Raw genomic sequence first — 21,067 nt, 5'->3', positions numbered from 1 at the left:
CAGGACGTTTGGCATTTGCCAGAGAACACCAAGATTGGCAAATTCGCCACTGGCGCCCTGTGCTCTTCACAGATGAAAGCAGGTTCACACTGAGCACGTGACAGACGTGACAGAGTCTGGAGACGCCGTGGAGAACGTTATGCTGCCTGCAACATCTTCCAGCATGACCGGTTTGGCGGTGGGTCAGTCATGGTGTGGGGTGGCATTTCTTTGGGATTTATCTGGCCTCCATGTGCTCGCCAGAGGTAGCCTGACTGCCATTAGGTACCGAGATGAGATCCTCAGACCCCTTGTGAGACCATATGCTGGTGCGGTTGGCCCTTGGTTCCTCCTAATGCAAGACAATGCTAGACCTCATGTGGCTGGAGTGTGTCAGCAGTTCTTGCAAGAGGAAGGCATTGATGCTATGGACTGGCCCGCCCGTTCCCCAGACCTGAATCCAATTGAGCACATCTGGGACATCATGTCTCGCTCCATCCACCAACGCCACGTTGCACCACAGTCTGTCCAGGAGTTGGCAGATGCTTTAGTCCAGGTCTGGGAGGAGATCCCTCAGGAGACCATCCTCCACCTCATCAGGAGCATGCCCAGGCGTTGTAGGGAGGTCATACAGGCACGTGGAGGCCACACACACTACTGAGCCTCATTTTGACTTGTTTTAAGGACATTACATCAAAGTTGGATCAGCCTGTAGTGTGGTTTTCCACTTTAATTTTGAGGGTGACTCCAAATCCAGACCTCCATGGGTTGATAAATTTGATTTCCATTGATAATTTTTGTGTGATTTTGTTGTCAGCACATTCAACTATGTAAAGAAAAAAGTATTTCATAAGATTATTTCATTCATTCAGATCTAGGATGTGTTATTTTAGTGTTGCCTTTATTTTTTTGAGCAGTGTAGTCTCTTTTAGACAGACTTTATTATCGATACCCTTACCTGAGAGTCAATGTGTATTCTCCTTGCACCTTGCTTGAGGCGTCTCGGACCAAGAAAGTCCCATCCGGAGTGTCTCTCATCTTCTCATTCACCTCCTCTCTGGAAAAAAATATCATGATTACGTCATTAAAGCTGGGTGAGTAAGATGAGTGACAATCTTTTCTTCTTGAAACAGAAGATTGTGGTCTCAACTGTAAATAACCAAGTGTGGACATTAACACTGGATCCATTCTTTAGCCAGATAAATTTTACCTGGAAATGTCTCCCCAGTACCACTCTGCATCAGCCATCTTGCTGCCTTCTCCATTGATCACAGAGGATGCCATGGCTTTGGTTTTGGAAGGCTTGGGAGGTAGGGCTGTCAAAGGGACCAATAGGTGGTGGTGTCCCAATACAGTGGGACATCCATTAAAAATGGACCCAGGAGGTAAAGATGTGTGTTTTTTAGTGAGAGTGATATATTGTTGTGAGCTTGTATATATAGCCTCATTATTGTCATTATTGTTATTTTATTGTGTTACTTTTTTAGTTATTTTTAAACTTTCGTTTATTTAGTAAATATTTTCTTAACTCTTTTCTTAAAACTGCATTGTTGGTTAAGGGCTTGTAAGTAAGTATTTCACGGTAAGGTCTACACCTGTTGTATTCGGCGCATGTGACAAATAAAATGTGATTTGATTTGTGTTTACCTGGTGGCATTTCTTCCAGCTCCCAGGCCCTCGCCACCAGCAGTCTCTCCAGCACCTGGGCAGAAACCTGACGATCTTCTTCTGACCTGTACAAAAATCAATGCACTCATACGTCAGTCATTCAGAGTACGGTGGAAAGAGTGATTCAACGGGATGAGGAGGGGGGTCATATTTTACAACAGTACAGCAGGGAGAGGTGCCTTAATAACACTTCAGTAACTAACATGTGGGACATTGGAGAGGTGCTGAGTGGACGTACTGTATATTCTGCTGACTTCAGAGAATAGTGTCCTTCCAGGAAAACAGACATGTCATGGCTTCTATCTCAAGCTGGCTCAACCTGCAGACCATTCCTACAGCCAGACACTTTGCAGACTTACAACAGCATGAACTCAAGAGGATGGTGGTCATGTTGAAGCATTCTCTTCATATCTCTCACTGTTGGCTGGCCAGTATTTCTCTCCCCCTCTCCCTGTGTCTATTGGCTGGCCAGTATTTCTCTCTCCCTCTCTTTCTGTGTCTATTGGCTGGTTAGTATTTCCCTCTCCCTCTGTGTCTGCCACTTATGAAGATGGGAGGTTTTAATTTTATTTTATTCCCCCTTTTAAGATATGTACATTTGAGTTTAGGTAAAAACTAATCTCTCAGCCCCCCCCCATACCAACATAGGTATTTCTTTAAATGTGAGACTGACCCAGCGGTGAGCAGCAGAGGGCTGAAGAGGAGTGCGAGTGTGTGTGGGTCCAGGCCATTGTGGGCCGAGCTCTGGCCCACTCGGTCCAGGTGTCTGAGCAGGTACTGCAGGGTGAGTAGGCTCGGCAGGGGCATGGCCGGGGGCGCCAGTGCCTTCAGCAAACGCCTGCCTGTCTCCTCGACAGACAGCTCTGGGAAATAAGAACCAGCAAGGAGACTGAGTGACAACCTTAGTGCCTTGGGTTTGAGACACAATGGTAAATCGGCAACATTATTTTCTATCTAATGCCAAATTCACATTTTGCTTTGCATTTCTAAGCCGATTCCAAAATATACACAATTCTTTCAACAGTCACCTGATAGTGTGCTTCAATTATGGCCTTTTTTATTTGTTTTGCTTTGTTCATAGAATATGCTCCTGGAATCCCTTGCATCAGTTTTTAATAAGATACATTAAGAAGCACGTGAGTGCTAAAGATGCCGTTACCTGCTTCCTCTTGCAGGGCAGTCTTTAGGCTGGGATAGACAGACTCTGGGATGATGGGGGAGGGCAGGTCCTGCAGGAATCCCATCAGGGCCTCTGAGAGCGCCTGGATGTCATACTGGCCCACCTCAGGCTCAGAGAGCTCTGTAAAAAACAACAACACAGGAACACTTTAGCCGCTATTTCAAACACTGCAGAGTCCGTTTGTGTACATCGCTGGTTCTCCTGTTCTGTGGTAAGGTGTTCCAAGAGTAGTGCTTTGTGGCAGCTAAGTGTGCTGTCTGGGAGACAGTGTCCAGACTAGTCCTATGACCGGTGACAGTGTCTGAGAGCCTAAAATAACGACCTCCTCCTCTTTCACCGCTGAGACAGGCAGGCCAGACTGGCTGGGTGCTGCTTACTGCTCCGTCACGCCACAGCTAACAAACAGCTGTCTGAAAAGTCCTGCCTGGCCCGGCTCAGCTCTCGATCTGAGCAGATAGACTGTGGGGAGAGTGTCTGGCATGTGTGAGTGTGTGTGAGCATGGGGAGAATCTGGGTCGGTCTGTCTGTGGCATGTGAAAGGTGTGTTTGTGGGGGGGCGTCTCAGAGCATGCTGTTGACACTTGATCTAGCCTACATCGTCCTGTCTGCTACGTCTTGTCTGCTCAAATCTTTGGGAGACCATACTCAAACTCGTTTCGGCATGGATGTTGCTAAGCAAGTCCCAGATCACATGAACCCTAGGAACACCCTCTCCAAGTAAACACATCTTACAAAAGAGTAGTGATGGGGGGAGGGAAATCGATAGTTACATATCGCAATATTATTTTGGACGATATTATATCAATACTTGGACTCCAAGTATCGGGTACAGGTACAGCCACTATAGCTTGTTCTCCATCTTGTTTTTAAATAGTGAGCCAACATGTTTTCAGCACTTTTTTCCATGACTGATCAAAACTCATTTTCTCATGGCTCTCTCGTCTCTCTGCAGCAGACATAATATATTATAGTGAGCAATATGTTTGGAATGTCAAACCGAAATACAATCGCAGTAACGAATAGCAGTACATATAGAATCGGGAGAATCACAATACATATCGTATTAGCACCTAAGTATCGTGATTACATCGTATTGTGAGGTCCCTGGCAATTCCCAGCCCTACAAAAACAGACAAGTGTTCACGTTCTCCAGTCAAAACAAACAGTGCCATTTATATGGACATATTATAGATAAGCACATAATAACAAGCAGAACATGAACTCATAGAGCCAATTCTATTGCATTTAATGCAAATCGGTCACGGAGTTAAAATAACACTCCCGAGGCTGTCCTCACTCCTCAGTACAGCGGGGCTCACAGAGAAGTGAAATAATGAAGTGCACTCTATTGCATTCAATCACGTACGCAAGATTGTCTTTAGCAGAACCGGGTCTCTTTGATCCGTTTGAACAGACTGGCCTATTTCTCTACACAAACAAAGGCTGTGTTAATGGCCCACTGTTGAAATAGAGCAAAGACAAACAGAGCATGTAGTGTATCCTCCAGGAATCACGAGGGCAGCATGGCCATCACCCCCTTGAGTTATGATGGATTTGTCCTATTTATTTTCCTAACTGAACTCAATAGGCAAGGCTATAGAATGAACAGCACCACAGATCATTGAAGTCACAGGGTTCGGAGTAAATTCCTTTTTATCCTACTGGAATGGATGACTATCCGACCATATCAACTTGTATAGCTCAGCAAGAGTTGAATGTAAGAACAATGCATTCATGCACAAACATAAGGTGCAAGAGAGGAAGAGGGTCTTACTGAAATTCAGGCTCTGTCTATGACCGCCAACAGCCAAGAAGCCAGACGTCCTATACAGCGTCTCACACTCCAAACCTGCAAGAGTTTGACACACACACAGTTAGCTCACCCTTCTGAAATAGTCTCTTCTCTCCTGGCATGCCTCTATTAGTGGATCAATTAGTTACACGTATAAACATCCAAAATACAGCACCCAGAGCTGAAAATACATGGCCGAGACGCTAACTGGAACGTTTCAACACCAACCTGGCCTTCCACATGCTACCTGGAGGCCCAGAAGCCACTTTTAGGAGTGCTAAGTCTGAAGGGTCTAAGTCCAGACGGCGAGAGGAGGGCCTTTTCTCAATTTGATTTGCTCAACTCCTGCATCCTCTCAGGGAACGTGGACGAAAAATGTGCTTGTATGAAATGCAAATTACGTTTACAGGGGTGGATCCCAAAATAAATGTGTAAAGAGATAAAAACAAGGACGGACTTTTGGCCAAATGAGGAAAGGCACAGGAGAGTTCCTATCAAAGCCAGTGTGTCTCCCCTAGCAGCAGATACCACTTTTAAATAACACTGTTTGAAGACCATGGCGGTCAAAGCGGACCATGATCAAAGCTAAATACTGTAAATATATGTATACATGTCATGCATGGTGGGTCATGCGTGGTCCTCTGTAGCTCAATTGGTAGAGCATGGCGCTTGTAACGCCAGGGTAGTGGGTTCGATCCCCGGGACCACCCATATGTAAAAATTTATGCACACATGACTGTAAGTCGCTTTGGACAAAAGCGTCTGCTAAATGGCATATATTATTTATATATTATGCATAAAATATCCTCTACCAAAGCACTGATACATTCATGCCAAATCGAAAGTACTATGTGGCATATTTTCAGGTCAATGCCGCTGCTTATCTTGTCAAATGACTTGTACTAAACATCTCAAATTCAAACGTGTTCTGATGTCACACAGCCATCTTACCTTTTTTCTCAATGGCCTCTACCAACTTCACCAAAGTGGGGGGGACATTTTCTGGGGGTGGAAATGGCTGGACAAACTCATGAGCTGAAGTCCCTGGAAGACAAATAGGATAGGATACCAATTAGGCCTTGATGTTGTTTAAAATAATTATTACAGCAAATCTGTTGCAATCAAAGAAACCAAACAAAGCTCAATCAAAATTACAACAGACCCTCAAATAAATGTTTATATTTTCACAACAAATACCAAGTTACATTTTCTTTCAGTCATTTCACTCTCCCCTCCATGGCAAGGCCCTGTTTCACCACAGCCCTTTGCGCGAGGAGGGTTTTCCAAGCGTCTCAGTGTAGCACAATGAAGGATTTAATTTTAAAAAACCTGAACAGGCAAAACCTCCGGTGGCAGCGCGCCAGAGCCTCATTTTCAGGCCCACTGCAGAAGCTTGGCACCCAGTGCCTCCTGGCAGCGCAAGCTTAAACCACGTCTGATAATTTTGGAGTTCACAGAAAGTACCATGTCAGCACATTCCCCTTCTCTGCTGCACGTTAAACATGGAAACTTTGCTGCCTGGCTCTCGGTTTCCCTCTTGTATAACGTCCGCCCCATCCCCCCACTTCTCTGCTGCCTTCACTCTTCCGAGGGTTGCCTTTCCCAAATGCCCTGGAACCTAGCTGCTGTACTGTGGCTGAGTATTGCATGTTCAATTCAGTCTTGCTGAAGTCGCTACTGTACAATACAGTATATATACAACCAAAAACAAAATAAATATAAAATAAACATATTGGCATGTTCTACAAACAGTGCATTAGACTACATAAGGTTATGTTGCAAATACTATTAGCATATGAAATGGCTTTCAAGAACTGTGTGTGTGTGTGTGTGTGTGTGTAAAGTTCAGGAATGAGCAGTGAGCAGAGGACTCATAAGCCAAATAATATAATAAAATATAAACCATCCACAGAACAATATCAAAGACAGAGGACTCAATCAAAAACACCACTCAAGAAGTAGTCCTACCCTAGGGACTGCATTTACCATCGGAAAATATGCCTATTGGCCACTACACAAAATACTGCCATAATTCAACCCAACATTTGCATGAGAGGGCAGAATGGACCCAAGCTTAACAGTGGCAAAAGATTAGGACATCTATTAAACACATTATCAGAAGGAAATAATAGCCCTAGATGTAAAAACTTTTTTTGTTAGTCTTTTTGTACAGATTGTTTTTTCTTCAGTAGTGACATACATATGCTGTACATCTGCCTCAAAGCCAATAAGCCTAGGCTATGTCTCTATTTATTTTCTTCACCACTCACATACACGCAAAGTTGCCCAGATTTGGGGGGTTCGCGCAAAATAATACTTGCCTGACGACTCATCCTGAATTTAATTTTGCTTTTCTATCAATCGTTCCATACATCAGTCTGAAGCTGCTACCCTAGAAGTTGTTTGTGCTGACGTCAAAATGTCGTGATTCATGATTCGTGTAGGCTAGCTCTGGCCCAAACCATCAGTTTCTCTGACCAATCAGAACGGTTTGAATGTACTCGCATCCGAGAAGTCCTCAGGGAGGAAGCAAATCCAGACTCATGGAGAAGAAACGTTAGTGAGCGTGGAATTTGGCCGGAGCGATGCAGATGGGTAGCCAGGCAAAAATAATACAGTTTCTTTGGAGAAGCAGCTGTAGCCCTGAAGTTATCCTGGGTTTTTGGGAAAATAACCAACTAATAATTGCTTGCCTAGGAAATCTTGGCAAAGCCTTTCTTTGTAAATGCCCTGCGAAGCAGTAGGCCTACGTCTATACCACCTTGAAAACTTCCGTTTTTATATTGAGTTGCCTTAGTCTTAAATGCTTTGTTGTAGAGTTCCAGGGATGTTGTTGAGCAATCAACATTTTTTTCCCCATTTCAGCAATTTAACTCTCAAAGTCTCTGCTGGCCTCGCGGTGGCCATTCTAAGCAGTTTTGTTCTTCTCCAGCTGCTTAGTTGGACAGAAGAATTGTGGAGAAAATGAAGAAACCTGGACACCAGCCTTTGGGCTGTGTCACTTCCTGTGTTCCCGTGCACACTGCCTGCTCAACCCAATTCGTAGAACGGTCCGTGGTCACTCCCTGTCCCAAGGCTGGGTATCTATACTAGTCCATTGGCTGCACTTAATGGTATGTGTCTCCTGCAGACAGACTAAATATAACTAACATAGGTCCCGCCAGTAAAATAAGCCTGTAACATTCCCCAATTAAAAGAATGAGAATGTAGAGCATGTCTGGAAACAAAATTATACAGTATGGGTGAGTCTTTTTCTTCAAGGACGAAGGTAGTTCGCCTGGGCTTAAAAAACGTTGGTCTAAATTGCATGTCAAGTTCATATTGCACTCAATCCACCTACAATATCACAAACAATCCTTAGTTTGATGACAGGGGTTTGCCTTAAGCCAAATGTATTATACCTGAAGTACGTATTGTGACGGCCCTGAATATTTCTGAACCGTCTCAGTGCTTCTCCTTCTAATAGGGCGCTTCCCCTTTAATTCCCCATTAAATAGCCAGCATCAGCTGCGCAAAAGGGGAAGTTGTGATTGAAACCGTTACATAAAAAATGGCACCCCAGATGGGACTTCAACATTGAGAACTAACCAAAGCAAATCTTTTGAGTGGAATTAAAATAATGGATTCACTACAAGAAAATGTGCTCATCCATATCCTACCTGTCAATGGGAATACACAGGGCCATTCTGACTACCGAGCCAACAATACAAATCATAATGTGAATGGAAATAATGGAGTTGATTTGGGCCAGAGCCCTGGGAATCTAAATGCTCGGGTCTGGACCACAGGCCACAGGTCTAACTAGTAACTCACTTATTGACATGGATCTGTGTGAAAGTACTGAGCTAGCCCTCCCTCTGACGCCCCACCTTCCTCCATTGTCTGGTTTATCTCCAGAGGTTGTAGTCTTACAACTTCAAGGTGACATCCTTGATATTCGTAAGACTCAACAACATCTCCAAACTCTAATCCATCATAAATTCAAATGTCTGAGTGTAGAGCAACAACAGAGTGCCATGGAATTCAGAAACTCACTGAGTACTCTAACCCACACTCTGACAGAGCTCAGTGAGAGTGGAAGACAGGAAATTACTGGTGCTATGGACAGGCAGTTTGACTACCAACAAAGCCAACTCACTGCCACTCTCCAGTGGCGCCTGCAACATCATCACACTGAGGTCCTCAAGGACGTCAATTCAGTATTTTCTCCCCTGGTTAACACTGTAGACCACTTGCAGACAGCGCTCTCTAATTGTGTTAAAATGTTGGATGATGTGTCTGTTGACATGGCCTCCATTAGGCACAACTCCTTGCACAGAGCTTCTCTTGTGTCCACTTCTGTTCAGACCACTGAGGGCCAAGCGGGCACCTCAGAACAGCCAAGACAAGGCCATGCTGCAGCCACCCCTTGCAGGATGCAATCCACCATGCATCCTGGTGTTCATTTTCATGGTCCCATAACTCCCTCACCCTCTACTTCCTCAATCCCTCCTAGCTCTTTTGTTCATGGTGATTTGAGTAGACGTCATGTGGGAGCGATGCCCATTAAATTGCAATTTCCCACCTTTGGGAAAAAGGATGACAGTCCTGATCCGCTAATGTATCTGGAAAGATGTCATGACTTTCTTGCCCTCAATCCCCTGGCTGACGAAGAACTCCTTGCCACATTGAGGAATGTGTTGCATGGGACAGCTCGAGACTGGTGGGATGTGGCACGTCTCACCACTACCTCCTGGGCTGACTTTGAGGCCAAGTTTTCCTCTGCATTTCTGTCTGAGGACTACACAGATGAGCTGGCAGACAGAGTCAGGAATCGAGTGCAAAGGGAGAATGAGAATATCCGTGACTTTTTGCATACGGTTACCACTCCCTGTGCAGAAGGTGGAAACCTGGCATTGAGGGAGGAAGAGGTCATTAAGTTGATCTTGAAGAACATCAACCCACTACTAGCCAGTCAACTCAGAGAAAGAGTCACCACTGTCGATGGACTGGTTCGCCTGGGACAGCAGTTCGAGAAGGACAGAGAATGCCAACAGCAATATGAACAGAGAAAGAAACAGACACCCAAACAGTTACCCAAGCCAGATCATCAACCACAGCCAGAGTCTCCAGCCAAGACCCCTCCCATGTTCTGTTGGAGATGTAGCCAAAAGGGACATTCTTCAGCTACATGTCCAAGACCGTATCAAGTAAACCCTTCCAGAAACCACAAATCACAACAGGCCAACACACCTAACACACTTCGCAGGAACGACCATCCTACTCTGGGTGCTTTGACCCGAACTGAAACCTCAAGAGTCACTGCCTACGCCCCCCCGCCGACATCCCCTTCCTTTCAGTTAATACCACACCAGCTGGTGTTACCCCTGTCCATAGGCCCATGGACAGGAAGAGCCATCCTGGACACCGGGTCATCCTACACACTGCTCAATGAGAAACTGTGGAAGGAGGTTCAAGGTCCAAAATACAACTTGAAGCCGTGGACAGAAGGTCCACTGTATCTGGCTGACGGTGAGGCTAAGCGACCACTTGGATGGAGTGAGGTGGAGTTCCGCCTGTGTAACCGCTCCTATATGATTCCTTCGGTTATCCTACAAACCAAGAACCTTGCTTTTCCTGTCGTGTTGGGAATTGATTTCATGTACTTCAGTGGTGTCCAGATTGATATCGCACACAATTGCTACTGGTTTCCAAACAATCCGAGCAAGAAGCATTTCTTCCAATCAGAAGTTACAAAGTTACATGATTGGGGTCCAAATGTGGCAGTCTTCTCTGCCGTTGCTCGGTACCACTAACCCTGGGTAAAACTTCTGATGATCTCCTTTTACAGGCTGTAAGAAGAGCTCAGCTGGAACAGCCAGAGGAGTTAAGGCTGTTGGAACAGCTGCAGAATAATGCTGATGTGTGTACTTCAAAGCTAGGACGCACCTGACTCCTGAAGCACAAAATATTCCTTACACAGGAAATGCCGATCAAGCAAAAGCCATATCGTTTGTCCCCAGCGAAGCTAATCATCCAAAAGGGACTCATTAATGATATGTTGACACAAGATATAATAGAACGTTCCTCCTCTCCCTGGGCTGCTCCTGTTGTCCTCATTCCAAAAAGACCGGTGGTCTTAGATTTTGTGTGGACTATAGGAAGACCAACAATGTTTCCCAGACTGATGCCTATCCTCTTCCCACCATCCACGAGATCCTGGAGTCATTGACTGGCGCTGTTGTGTTCACTACCCTTGACCTCAATAGTGGCTATTGGCAGGTTGAGATGGACCAGGAAAGCAAGGACAAGACTGCTTTTGTCTGTGCTGAGGGCTTGTTTTCCTTTAAGGTGATGCCTTTTGGATTAAAGAATGCACCTGCCACTTTCCAAAGACTCATGGAGATTGCGTTAGGTGAGCTCAAAGGGAAGATATGTTTCGTCTACCTGGACGATATAATTATCTACTCCCAGAACAGAGAGCAACACTTTCAAGACCTTCAAGCAGTGTTGGACAAGCTAAGAGAAGCTGGTCTGACAGTGAACATGAAGAAGAGCAACTTCTGCCAAACCTCCCTGAAGTTCCTTGGCCATATTGTGTCTTGTGATGGTATTCATGTGGATCCTGAAAAGACCAAGGCTGTACAAGACTTCCCTGTGCCAACCACACTCAAGGCCCTTCAACGGTTCCTTGGGATGGCTGGATGGTACCATCGGTTTGTGTGGAACTTCTCCCAGGTGGCAGAACCCCTCAACGGGTTGAAGCGAAAAGGAGCGAAATTCCGATGGACGGCAGAGTGCCAGAACTCCTTTGAAACCCTGAAAACGACACCTCGTCACACCTCCCATTTTGGGTCATCCCAACTTTGATTTCCCTTTTGTTGTTTACACTGATGCAAGTGATGTTGGACTTGGTGCTGTCCTAGTCCAACAGACTGGACTTGGTACTGAAGAAGTGCTAGCGTTAGCCAGTCGGACATTGAATGGAGCAGAACGGAACTACTCCACAACCGAGCAAGAGTGCCTTGCAGTTGTCTGGGCTTTGGAAAAGTGGAGGTACTACCTGGAGGGAAGACACTTCACTGTGGTCACTGACCATTCCTCCCTTGTGTGGGTGTTCAAGACCAACAAACCAAGCACCAGGCTCATCAGATGGGCTCTACGGTTGCAAGAGTTCACCTTTGCAGTAGAATACAGGAAAGGAAAATACAACACTGTTCCAGATGCCTTATCCAGAGCTCCTGCTTGTGGTAATGGTGGCCCTCATCTTACATGTGACTACTGTCCTGTCTAGCAGTCGAGACTCACCCAAAACTGACTTTCCCATCTCTGATGAGGTCATTTGGAAAGCCCAACAGGATGATCCAGAAGTACAGGCTTTGTACCAGACTATCCTGGAAGATGGAGAAAAGATGGTCAACCCTACCACAAAGCTGACCATCATTGAAGACAAAGTCTACCGAGTTGTACAACTACCTCACAGAACACTCTACCAAATGTACATACCTGAAACTCTACGCCTTCAACTGCTTCAACATTTCCATGAAGACCCATTAGCTGGTCATTTGGGCAGGTTCAAAACCTACAAACGTTTGCAAGCATTACTGTACTGGCCACATCTGAGCATGGATGTGAAGTCACATATCCGAAACTGTCAGGTTTGTCAAATGTACAAACCAGAAGGTAGAAAACCTGCTGGCAAGTTGCAGCAAACTGTGGTTACCCGACCTTGGGAAATGTTAGGAGTGGATTTGATGGGTCCATTTCCTAGAAGCTCCAATCAGAATGTGTACATGCTTGTTTTTGTTGATTACTATTCCAAGTGGGTTGAGCTCTTTGCCCTGCGTCAGGCCACAGCGAGGACCGTCTCTAACATCCTTACGAAAGAGATCCTGACTCGCTGGGGAGTGCCTGATTACATCCTGTCTGATCGAGGTTCCCAATTTGTCTCTGATCTCTTTGGGGAGACCTGCCAAAGATGGAACCTGAGACAGAAGTTGACCACAGCCTATCACCCACAGACCAACCTCACTGAGAGAGTAAATCGAACCTTGAAGACAATGGTTGCTTCCTATGTAGGGACCCAGCACAAACACTGGGACAAGCACCTTCACGAGTTTCGATTTGCCCTGAATTCTGCTGTGCAAGAGTCCACTGGAGTCACACCTGCAGAGCTGAACCTAAGTCGTCTCCTCCGAGGACCCTTGGATATGGTGCTACAGCCCCAGCAGCTTACTCCAGACGCTGCTTGCTATGACCAGGTAGTCCATCTCCACGACTTGAGAGCTCTTGTCTCAAGGAACATGATCCAGGCTCGACTCAAGCAGAAGAGAAATTATGATAAGAACAGACGAGACATGCAGTTCCAGCTTCGTGATCGGGTGTGGCTTCGCTCTCATCCTTACTCGAAGCTGAACAATTCTTCTCGGCCAAGCTCGCTCCTAAATGGCAAGGACCATATAGGATTGTGGAGCAGATGGGCCCTTTGAACTACCGAGTGGTGAAAGAGGACACAGGTGAAGATATGCGCGTTGTCCATGTCTCACGCCTTAAGGCCTGTTACCCCTCAGCTGAGGAATTGGAGGAGATTGAGCGCCGCAAGGTCCTGGAGATCTTTGAAGAGGAAAGTAAGGAGACTTTTCTCGGATTCCCAGACCCAGAAGTCTCACGGCTTAATGCCTGTGACCCTCAGCTGAGGAGGCGTGAGCGCCAAAAAGTAATGAATATTTTTGTAGAGGAAAGTGATGAGGAGACCTTTCTCGGTTTCCCCGACCAAGATCTGCCTTCCCGGCAATGGTCGGCTTTTTCCAGGGGAGGGGGTGTGTGACGGCCCTGAATATTTCTGAACCGTCTCAGTGCTTCTCCTTCTAATAGGGCGCTTCCCCTTTAATTCCCCATTAAATAGCCAGCATCAGCTGCGCAAAAGGGGAAGTTGTGATTGAAACCGTTACAGTATGCAATGCAGGAATACAATTAGGCCTGTCCTGAGTAGATAGGCCTAAGTCACAAGAATACAGACATGTACAGCCCAAACTGTGTAACTCGATGCAACTACGCAGGGAAGCCATTTTGCGTAACTAATTGTGTTGTGTACATACGTCAGGTATAAATTTGATTGAACTCCCAATCAAATTGTGTCATACATTTTTTCATATGCACTTGAGAGCAAATTGTCAGTAATGACTAATGAGAAGGAAAAACTACTCCACAACCCGTGGCATTTTAGACACAGAACGAAAAAATTAAAACAAGTTTGCAAGATGCAAGAGTAGCAGGGCTGCAACAAAGAGAGGGAACATGGGTAAATCTGTCTAAGGCTAACAGGTCGGAATTGCTTGGGCAGCTGTGGGTACCATTTCCATTTCTCCTAGCAGGCCTGTGGTCTGGAGAGGAACTGAGCTGACCTGCCCCCCTACAGTGAATGAATAGAAGGCAAATGTTGAAGCAGCGTCACGTGACCCCAGTGGAATGTGCTGCTTCAGCAGAAAGCTCCCCTACCTGCTCCCTTTCCAGACTGACCTGGTGCTTTGTCCAAGCTCCCAAAGCAAGCAACACAATTTACTGCCTCCAGAAGGGGAGCAACAGACAGAAAATTGAAGTACAATGGGAAATGGAAGGTGGGCTGATACTGTGTTAAGACAAGAATGATGGCTAAATAATAAAAGTAAATGATAAGCGGACATCACAGATGAAAAAGAGTTTAAAAAAGGGGATAATCTAGAATGTTAAAAAAGTAGACAGGGTTTGTAGCTTGTCATACTACTTACTGTACTCTTGTATGCAGAAGTTTATCATTATAATTTTTGTCATTACACTATTTTCAGAACACTTCTGTTTGAATGAATCATATTTAAACACAACCCCAAAGTTGGGAGTCTGTGGTGTATACAGTGCCTTCAGAAAGTATTCACACCCCTTGACTTTTTCCACATTTTGTTGTTACAGCCTGAATTTAAAATGGATTTAATTTAAATGTTGTGTCACTGGCCTACACACAATTCCCCATAATGTCAAAGTGGAATTATGTTTTTCGAAATTGTTACATATTAAGAAAAAATGAAAAGTTGAAATGTCTTTAGTCAATAATTATTCAACCCCTTTGTTATTTCAAGCCTAAATAAGTTCCGGAGTAAAAATGTGCTTAACAAGTCACATGGACTCACTCCGTGTGCAATAACAGTGTTTAACATTATTTTTTAAATGACTACCTCATCTTTGTACCCCACACATACAATTATCTGTACGGTCTCTTAGTCAAGCAGTGAATTTCAAACACAGATTCAACCACAAAGACCAGGGATGTTTTCCAATGCCTCGCAAAGAAGGGCACCTATTGGTAGATTGGTTAAAAAAATAAAACAGACATTGAATATCCCTTTGAGCATGGTGAAGTTATGAATTACACTTTGGATGGTGTATCAATACACCCAGTCCCTACAAAGATACAGGCGTCCTTCCTAACTCGGTTGCCGGAGAGGAAGGAAACCGCTCAGGGATTATTTCACCATGAGGGCAATGGTGAATTTAAAACAGTTACAGAGTTTAATGGCTGTGATTGGAGAAAACTGAGGATGGATCAACAACATTTTAGTTATTCCACAATACTAACCTAATTAACAGAGTGAAAAGAAGAAAGCCTGTACAGAATAAAAAATATTCCAATACATGCATCCTGTTTGCAACAAGGCACTAAAGTAATACTGCAAAAAATGGCAACCCAATACTTTTTTGTCCTGAATACAAAGTGTTATGTTTGGGGCAAATCCAATACAACACATTACTGTGGACCATTCTCCATATTTTCAAGCATAGTGGTGGCTGCATCATATTATGGGTATGCCTGTAATCATTAAGGACTGGGGAGTTTCAGGATAAAAAAAGAAATGGAATGGAGCTAAGCACAGGCAAAATCCTACAAGAAAACCTGGTTCAGTCTGCTTTCCAACAGACACTTGGAGATGAATTCACCTATAAAAAGGACAATAACCTAAAACAAGGCCGAATCTACACTGGAGTTGCTTACCAAGAAGACAGTGAATGTTCCTGAATGGCCGAGTTACAGTTATGACTTAAATCTACTTGAAAATCTATGGCAAGACCTGAAAATGGTTGTCTAGCAATGATCAACAACCAATTTGACAGAGCTTGAAGAATTTTGAAAATCATGATGGGCAAATGTTGCACAATCCAGGTGTGGAGACTTACCCAGAAAGACTCATAGCCGTAACCGCTGCCAAAGGTGCTTCTACAAAGTATTGACTCAGGGGTGTGAATAGTTATGTAAATTAGATATTTATGTATTTCACTTTCAATACATTGGCAAAAATTCAGGCTGTAACAAAAAATGGTGGAATAAGTCAAGGGGTATGAATACATTCTGAAGGCACTGTGTCCTACCTTGCTGTGCTGGGGGAGGCTGAGGCCTGGGGGCTGCTGGGACGGGTCTCTGCTGCCGAGGCTGGTTGGGCACCACATACATCTTCACAGGCCCCACATACTGGACATACGTCCCAGGGAAGTCTCCCCTCTGCTTGGTGCGCTCGTTGACTCCCACCATCCATCCCAGGCGCTCCGGGTGCTCCTTGTCCCCATCTTTGAGCCCAAGGGATGTCAGTGACGTCTTGCTGACGGTCAGTATGTCCCCTGGCCTGAGGTCAAGGTCCTCCTCCCAGTCTTTGTTATAGACATAAAGCGCTATGAATTGGAAGCCCTCTACAGCCATGTGCAAAGATGTCCAACTATGATACACACTGACCAGGGCAGTGAAGTGCCAGAGTATTGAGGATGTTTATTGTGATGCCAACACTATTCAGGAATGTTCACCTAAAACTAAGAAGCATGACTGAACTCTGAGTGTTGGTGTGAATGGTTGGAACTCAGACCTGGCCTGTGTTTGAGAAATAAAGCACTTTCTTTAGCTTGATCCCCCGGTTTAACCAGACAATGGAGCAGAGAGACAGCATTGGCAACATGCTCTTTGGAAAGACCCGAGACTTGCAGGTAGGTCAGTGCTGAACCAAAGTAAGGTTCTGATTTGCACTGCCGCTTCAGTGACTCTGACCACTTCGTATTGAGAATCTTCCAAGTGTTCTTGGGGAAAGCTCTACAGAAGACAAAAGACACAGATTTAGAAAAGAAAATTAATAACATTAAGAAGATTAATGAAAAATACTCATTGATTTAGCTTCAAAACCTGTCTGCACTGGGAGCTAAAACATTATTCCATCAATTTTTCCCCTAAAGATACCACACATATAAATCTATGAAACTGTCAACTGAAATTTAAAAAGGGGCTAGCCTAAGACTATGTTCCCCTTGATGAATAAGCACCAAGTGTTCTTAACCTCAGTCAACTATCACAGACATGCAACAAATTCAAATCTTATGACACTACTGACTTAAAGGGATACTGCGAGATTCCGGCATTTGTTCTACTTACCTAGAGTCAGATGAACTCATGGATACCATTTTTATGTCTTTGTGTGCAGTATGAAGGAAGTTAGCTGTAGTTTCGCGAGCCAATGCTAACTAGTGTTAGCGCAAGAATGGAAGTCTACAGGTACAGTAGCATTGCTGACTCTGGGTAAATAGAACAAGGGCTTACATGCCATAATCTCACAGTATCCCTTTAAATGAAATTAATTATAGTCAATAAATCAAGCTGTAATCAATCTGATTTTAGGTTAGGCCATTTATTTTCCATAATGCTGTTTCCATAATAATTGCACTATTGCATCGAGTAAAGTACAATATCTTATTTGCGTGTTCATTTTGCCTGATCTGCAAAATTTTACCCTGACTTTAAATGATAGGGAAACATCACAGTAATTACCTATGGATATGATAACTCTAAGTTCTCCCCACAAAATGTTACAGTAGTGTGTCCACAATGCACATCTATCACAAGAAGGTTAAGACCAACAATCTGCTTGGCAACTCAGTGGATTTACTCAAAAGCCTGCAATTTGATTTTGGATACAGCTCAGTTCAGTTTTTTGACCTTTATTAGTTCTAGTGTATACCTTGTGCTGCCTGAGTTGCCATTCAAAACTAACTCATTGTTAGGGCTGTGACGATTCCAGTACAGCAATATGTTTTCCATGGCAAAAATGAAAACAAGAAGCAGAACAAACTCTTTGGCCCATTAATACCCTGCTGTATGTAAAATAGTGTGCTATAGCTTGGAAAATAAATGTGACTCTGGATCACAACATTATGATGTTTGTTTCCAACATTAGGGGTTAGTGGTTTACTTCCTTACCATGGGCTCCCGAGTGGCGCAGCGGTCTGCATCTCAGTGCTTGAGGCGTCACTACAGACCCCCTGGTTCGATTACAGGCTGTATCACAACCGGCCGTGATTGGGAGTCCCTTAGGGCTGCGCACAATTGGCGTCATCCGGGTTTGGCCTTTGTAGGCCGTCATTGTAAATAAGAATTTGTTCTTAACTGACTTGCCTAGTTAAATAAAGATAAATAAAAATAAATGATACTAAGGAGTATCGCGATACTGGTATTGTCCCGGCTCTATTCCTTATTTTCATTACATTTGTTAACATCCAAACACAGACACCATCTTCCATATGGGTCAAATACATAACAATAGATGATATCTGTGGATTTTATAGTCTTTTTTATGAGCAAGAGATGTCTGATTAATGAAAAATTTACTATTGACCTCTAAGTATAAATTTAAAAAACGAGGCTACATAAGACTTATGCAGCTATCCCATTAAAAGGTTAGTGTCTTTTATATTGTGCATACCATTTAGGTTTGAGTGGCAGAAATTGAGACAATTCCTTTTAAATTCTGTTGCACCACAAAGTAGTTTACTGCACCAGTCATACAGCGTAGAAAGAGCTTTGCTCTGGTAATGCTTCTGTAACATTGAATTCTGGTTGAATCCTCCAAATACATATTTTTTATTTATTTGATAAACAAATATTCTTAGTTACTTTGTTTCGCATGTTTCTCCTAAACTTTGTTATTTGCATTGCAGTTCAGTAAGGATGCCAGATCATAAAAAATTCACAGCGAAGTTAGAATATTTTTCTGCAAATAGAAATGGTTTGATTGAAATTAAAAAGAGTGCTCAATATCCAGTACTAGAGAAAGTTGATTCGCATATGTTCAATCTTATTTAAGAGTTGTAATAGTAGGATTGGCTTTTTACATAACTTTTAACGGTAAAACAAATTCCACACAGTACAATTACGCAACCGACAGAAAATCCTATTACAGATCTGTAAATAATGACGAGATGCTTACGTTTCCGCCCTAACAAAGGCAGGCGACAAGCTTAGGCCCAAAATAAGCCCATAGAAACGTATTGGGCTTATTTTGGACAGATTTTGGCGAGATTGAAACCTCTCGCTTTGCCTCTTCCTCTCTGATACTATGCATGTATACAAGGACCGGACATTTTTCATTAAGAGCTTAATGGAAACATGAATTAATAGCAAGCCTATCGTTTTACATTTCAAACATGCAACTCCTGTAATGAAGCAGCTAATAAAACGTCATTTTCAAACATTTGCCACAATGCAATACACGGAAAACACCGTTCTAAACCTACTGCAACAAACTTTGAAAGAGGGGGAATCTAATAGCAACAAACTATGATGGGTTGCTAATATGACTATGATTGTGCCTTTGGCTTCTGGACAACGAAAGAAAGTTGATATGAACACCAATAGAACAGGAGAGAAATGCTGGTTAATGGCATGAGGAAGTCATTATAAAATAATTGCCTCCACGTTTCTACAGATGGATTTTCGCATTGCTACTTTGAAGCAAGGTAAGACATGCCTCATTATTTGAAGTAAAGTAAAACATTCAGGTTTCAAACAATTATACTGCCAAAAGTTCACACTGCAAAATGGTAGGTGACGCGCTGATAGTCAACGGTAGGCAGGCTACAGCCTATACACTCGAATGGCGAATGGGAGGCGCACATTAAGTACGAGTTCAGATTGATAAATAAAAATAGGTCCTTTTAATCGTGGCCAATAAAGTTTTTAATACGCGATTGCATTTATAATTGTTATTTGTTGCACAATGACTGGGTTTACAAAAGCACGTTTCACTCCAGTAGCCTACAGGCTTTTTGAGGTGCTACTCTCGCGCTGTCTGACAGGTAGTAGGGCTATTCCGCTCCTCAAACTAGGCTCTGTATGCTGTGCGCGTGTGATAAATAAGATACACAAATTATGCAAATTACCGTATAGACTGATAAGCATCACGGTCAAATTTATTTTCGGCAGCTAATCGATTCACGGTTAAGTTAATTTGAATAAGTCCAGATATATTGAAGATATTTAGAACTTTTTACTGAGGATAATGAGGATCTGAGCATGTAGCAATGATGGGGGGAAATACCGATAGTTACATGTCACAAAATTCTTTTTGGACGATATTATATCAATATTTGACTCCAAGTATCGATTTGTAAAAAATATAATTTTTTTGTTGTTGCTATTTTAGGTTGCATTAGCTGCGCTAGTTGACTGTACCTGCGCTAAAACTCTGGGATTTTTCATCCTATAGCTTGAAATAGTGAAACATGTTTTCAGCACTTATTTCTCTGACAGATCAAAACTAGTTATCATGCCCTCTCATCTCTCTGCAGCAGATGTATAGTGAGCAATATGTTTGGAACATCAAATCGCAACAAAAAAAACAATACAAAATTTAAAAAATCGCATTATCTAATCGCAATACATATAGAAATCATGAAAAGCGTGAGAATCGCAATACATATCGTATTGGCACCTAAGTATCGTGAAAATATCGTATTGCGAGGTCCCTGCCCATTCCCAGCCCTAGCATGTAGACTTACAATTGATAGATTTGGTCTTGTTTAGGCCTACCTGGTGGATTTAATCCCTTGTGTTTGGAAAGGCATTGGTAAACCAGATATAGCCTACTAATTATGTCTGATAAATCTCACATTATTTCTTAATCCTCACACTAGTAAATGTGCACCATTGATCAAGCAAACCAAACACTGAATATAATTTGAGAGTGAATGTATAAGATGATGCTTGGACCTAGAATGCTTCTGCAACAGCCATTATCACGCAATGGGTAAATAGGACGTGTTTCTTGACACAAACTGCATATTCACTGCTTATTACAGGCATTTGTCATGCAAATACTTTACCAAGACATTCCAGTAGTTACAAAATGAGCTAGGGAAATTAATTTCACTGGTACATCTTGATGTCACTGCAGCTAGATCACCTTGACTTTGCATGTGGACAACGGCTTAGGTCTTATGATGCCATCTGAGTACAGCATAAAATATTATTTCTAGTGGAGCTCATTGATATGTGGGACACCTCTGACTTTTTCCTCCTAAATCGGTGAGTTCTCCTCTGTCCCGTAGCTCATCTAAGAATGATGCAGCTTGAAACGAGCTATAACACAGACATGTACACAATCCTAAACACAATGCTAGATTATGGCTAA

General features: G+C 43.4%; 1 protein-coding gene across 1 annotated transcript in view; it reads right to left on the bottom strand.

The window, feature by feature from the left end:
• LOC121576870 (phosphatidylinositol 3-kinase regulatory subunit gamma-like) overlaps positions 1–21,067 on the bottom strand; it is a 33,439-nt gene that overhangs the window by 7,077 nt on the left and 5,295 nt on the right. The window contains exons 2-9 of the mRNA XM_045223526.1: positions 15,996–16,701; positions 5,571–5,663; positions 4,602–4,676; positions 2,807–2,947; positions 2,321–2,510; positions 1,627–1,712; positions 1,190–1,295; positions 938–1,036 (exon numbers count right to left, since the gene is read on the bottom strand). Of these exons, the coding sequence (XP_045079461.1) occupies positions 938–1,036; positions 1,190–1,295; positions 1,627–1,712; positions 2,321–2,510; positions 2,807–2,947; positions 4,602–4,676; positions 5,571–5,663; positions 15,996–16,320 (1,115 nt within the window). The 5' untranslated portion in view covers positions 16,321–16,701. The remainder of the gene's footprint in view (positions 1–937; positions 1,037–1,189; positions 1,296–1,626; positions 1,713–2,320; positions 2,511–2,806; positions 2,948–4,601; positions 4,677–5,570; positions 5,664–15,995; positions 16,702–21,067) is intronic.

Source organism: Coregonus clupeaformis, chromosome 11 (genome assembly GCF_020615455.1).
Source record: "Coregonus clupeaformis isolate EN_2021a chromosome 11, ASM2061545v1, whole genome shotgun sequence".
NCBI lineage: Eukaryota > Metazoa > Chordata > Actinopteri > Salmoniformes > Salmonidae > Coregonus > Coregonus clupeaformis.
Note: the sequence above shows the minus strand (reverse complement) of the source record. Positions and strands in the feature narration are given on the sequence as shown.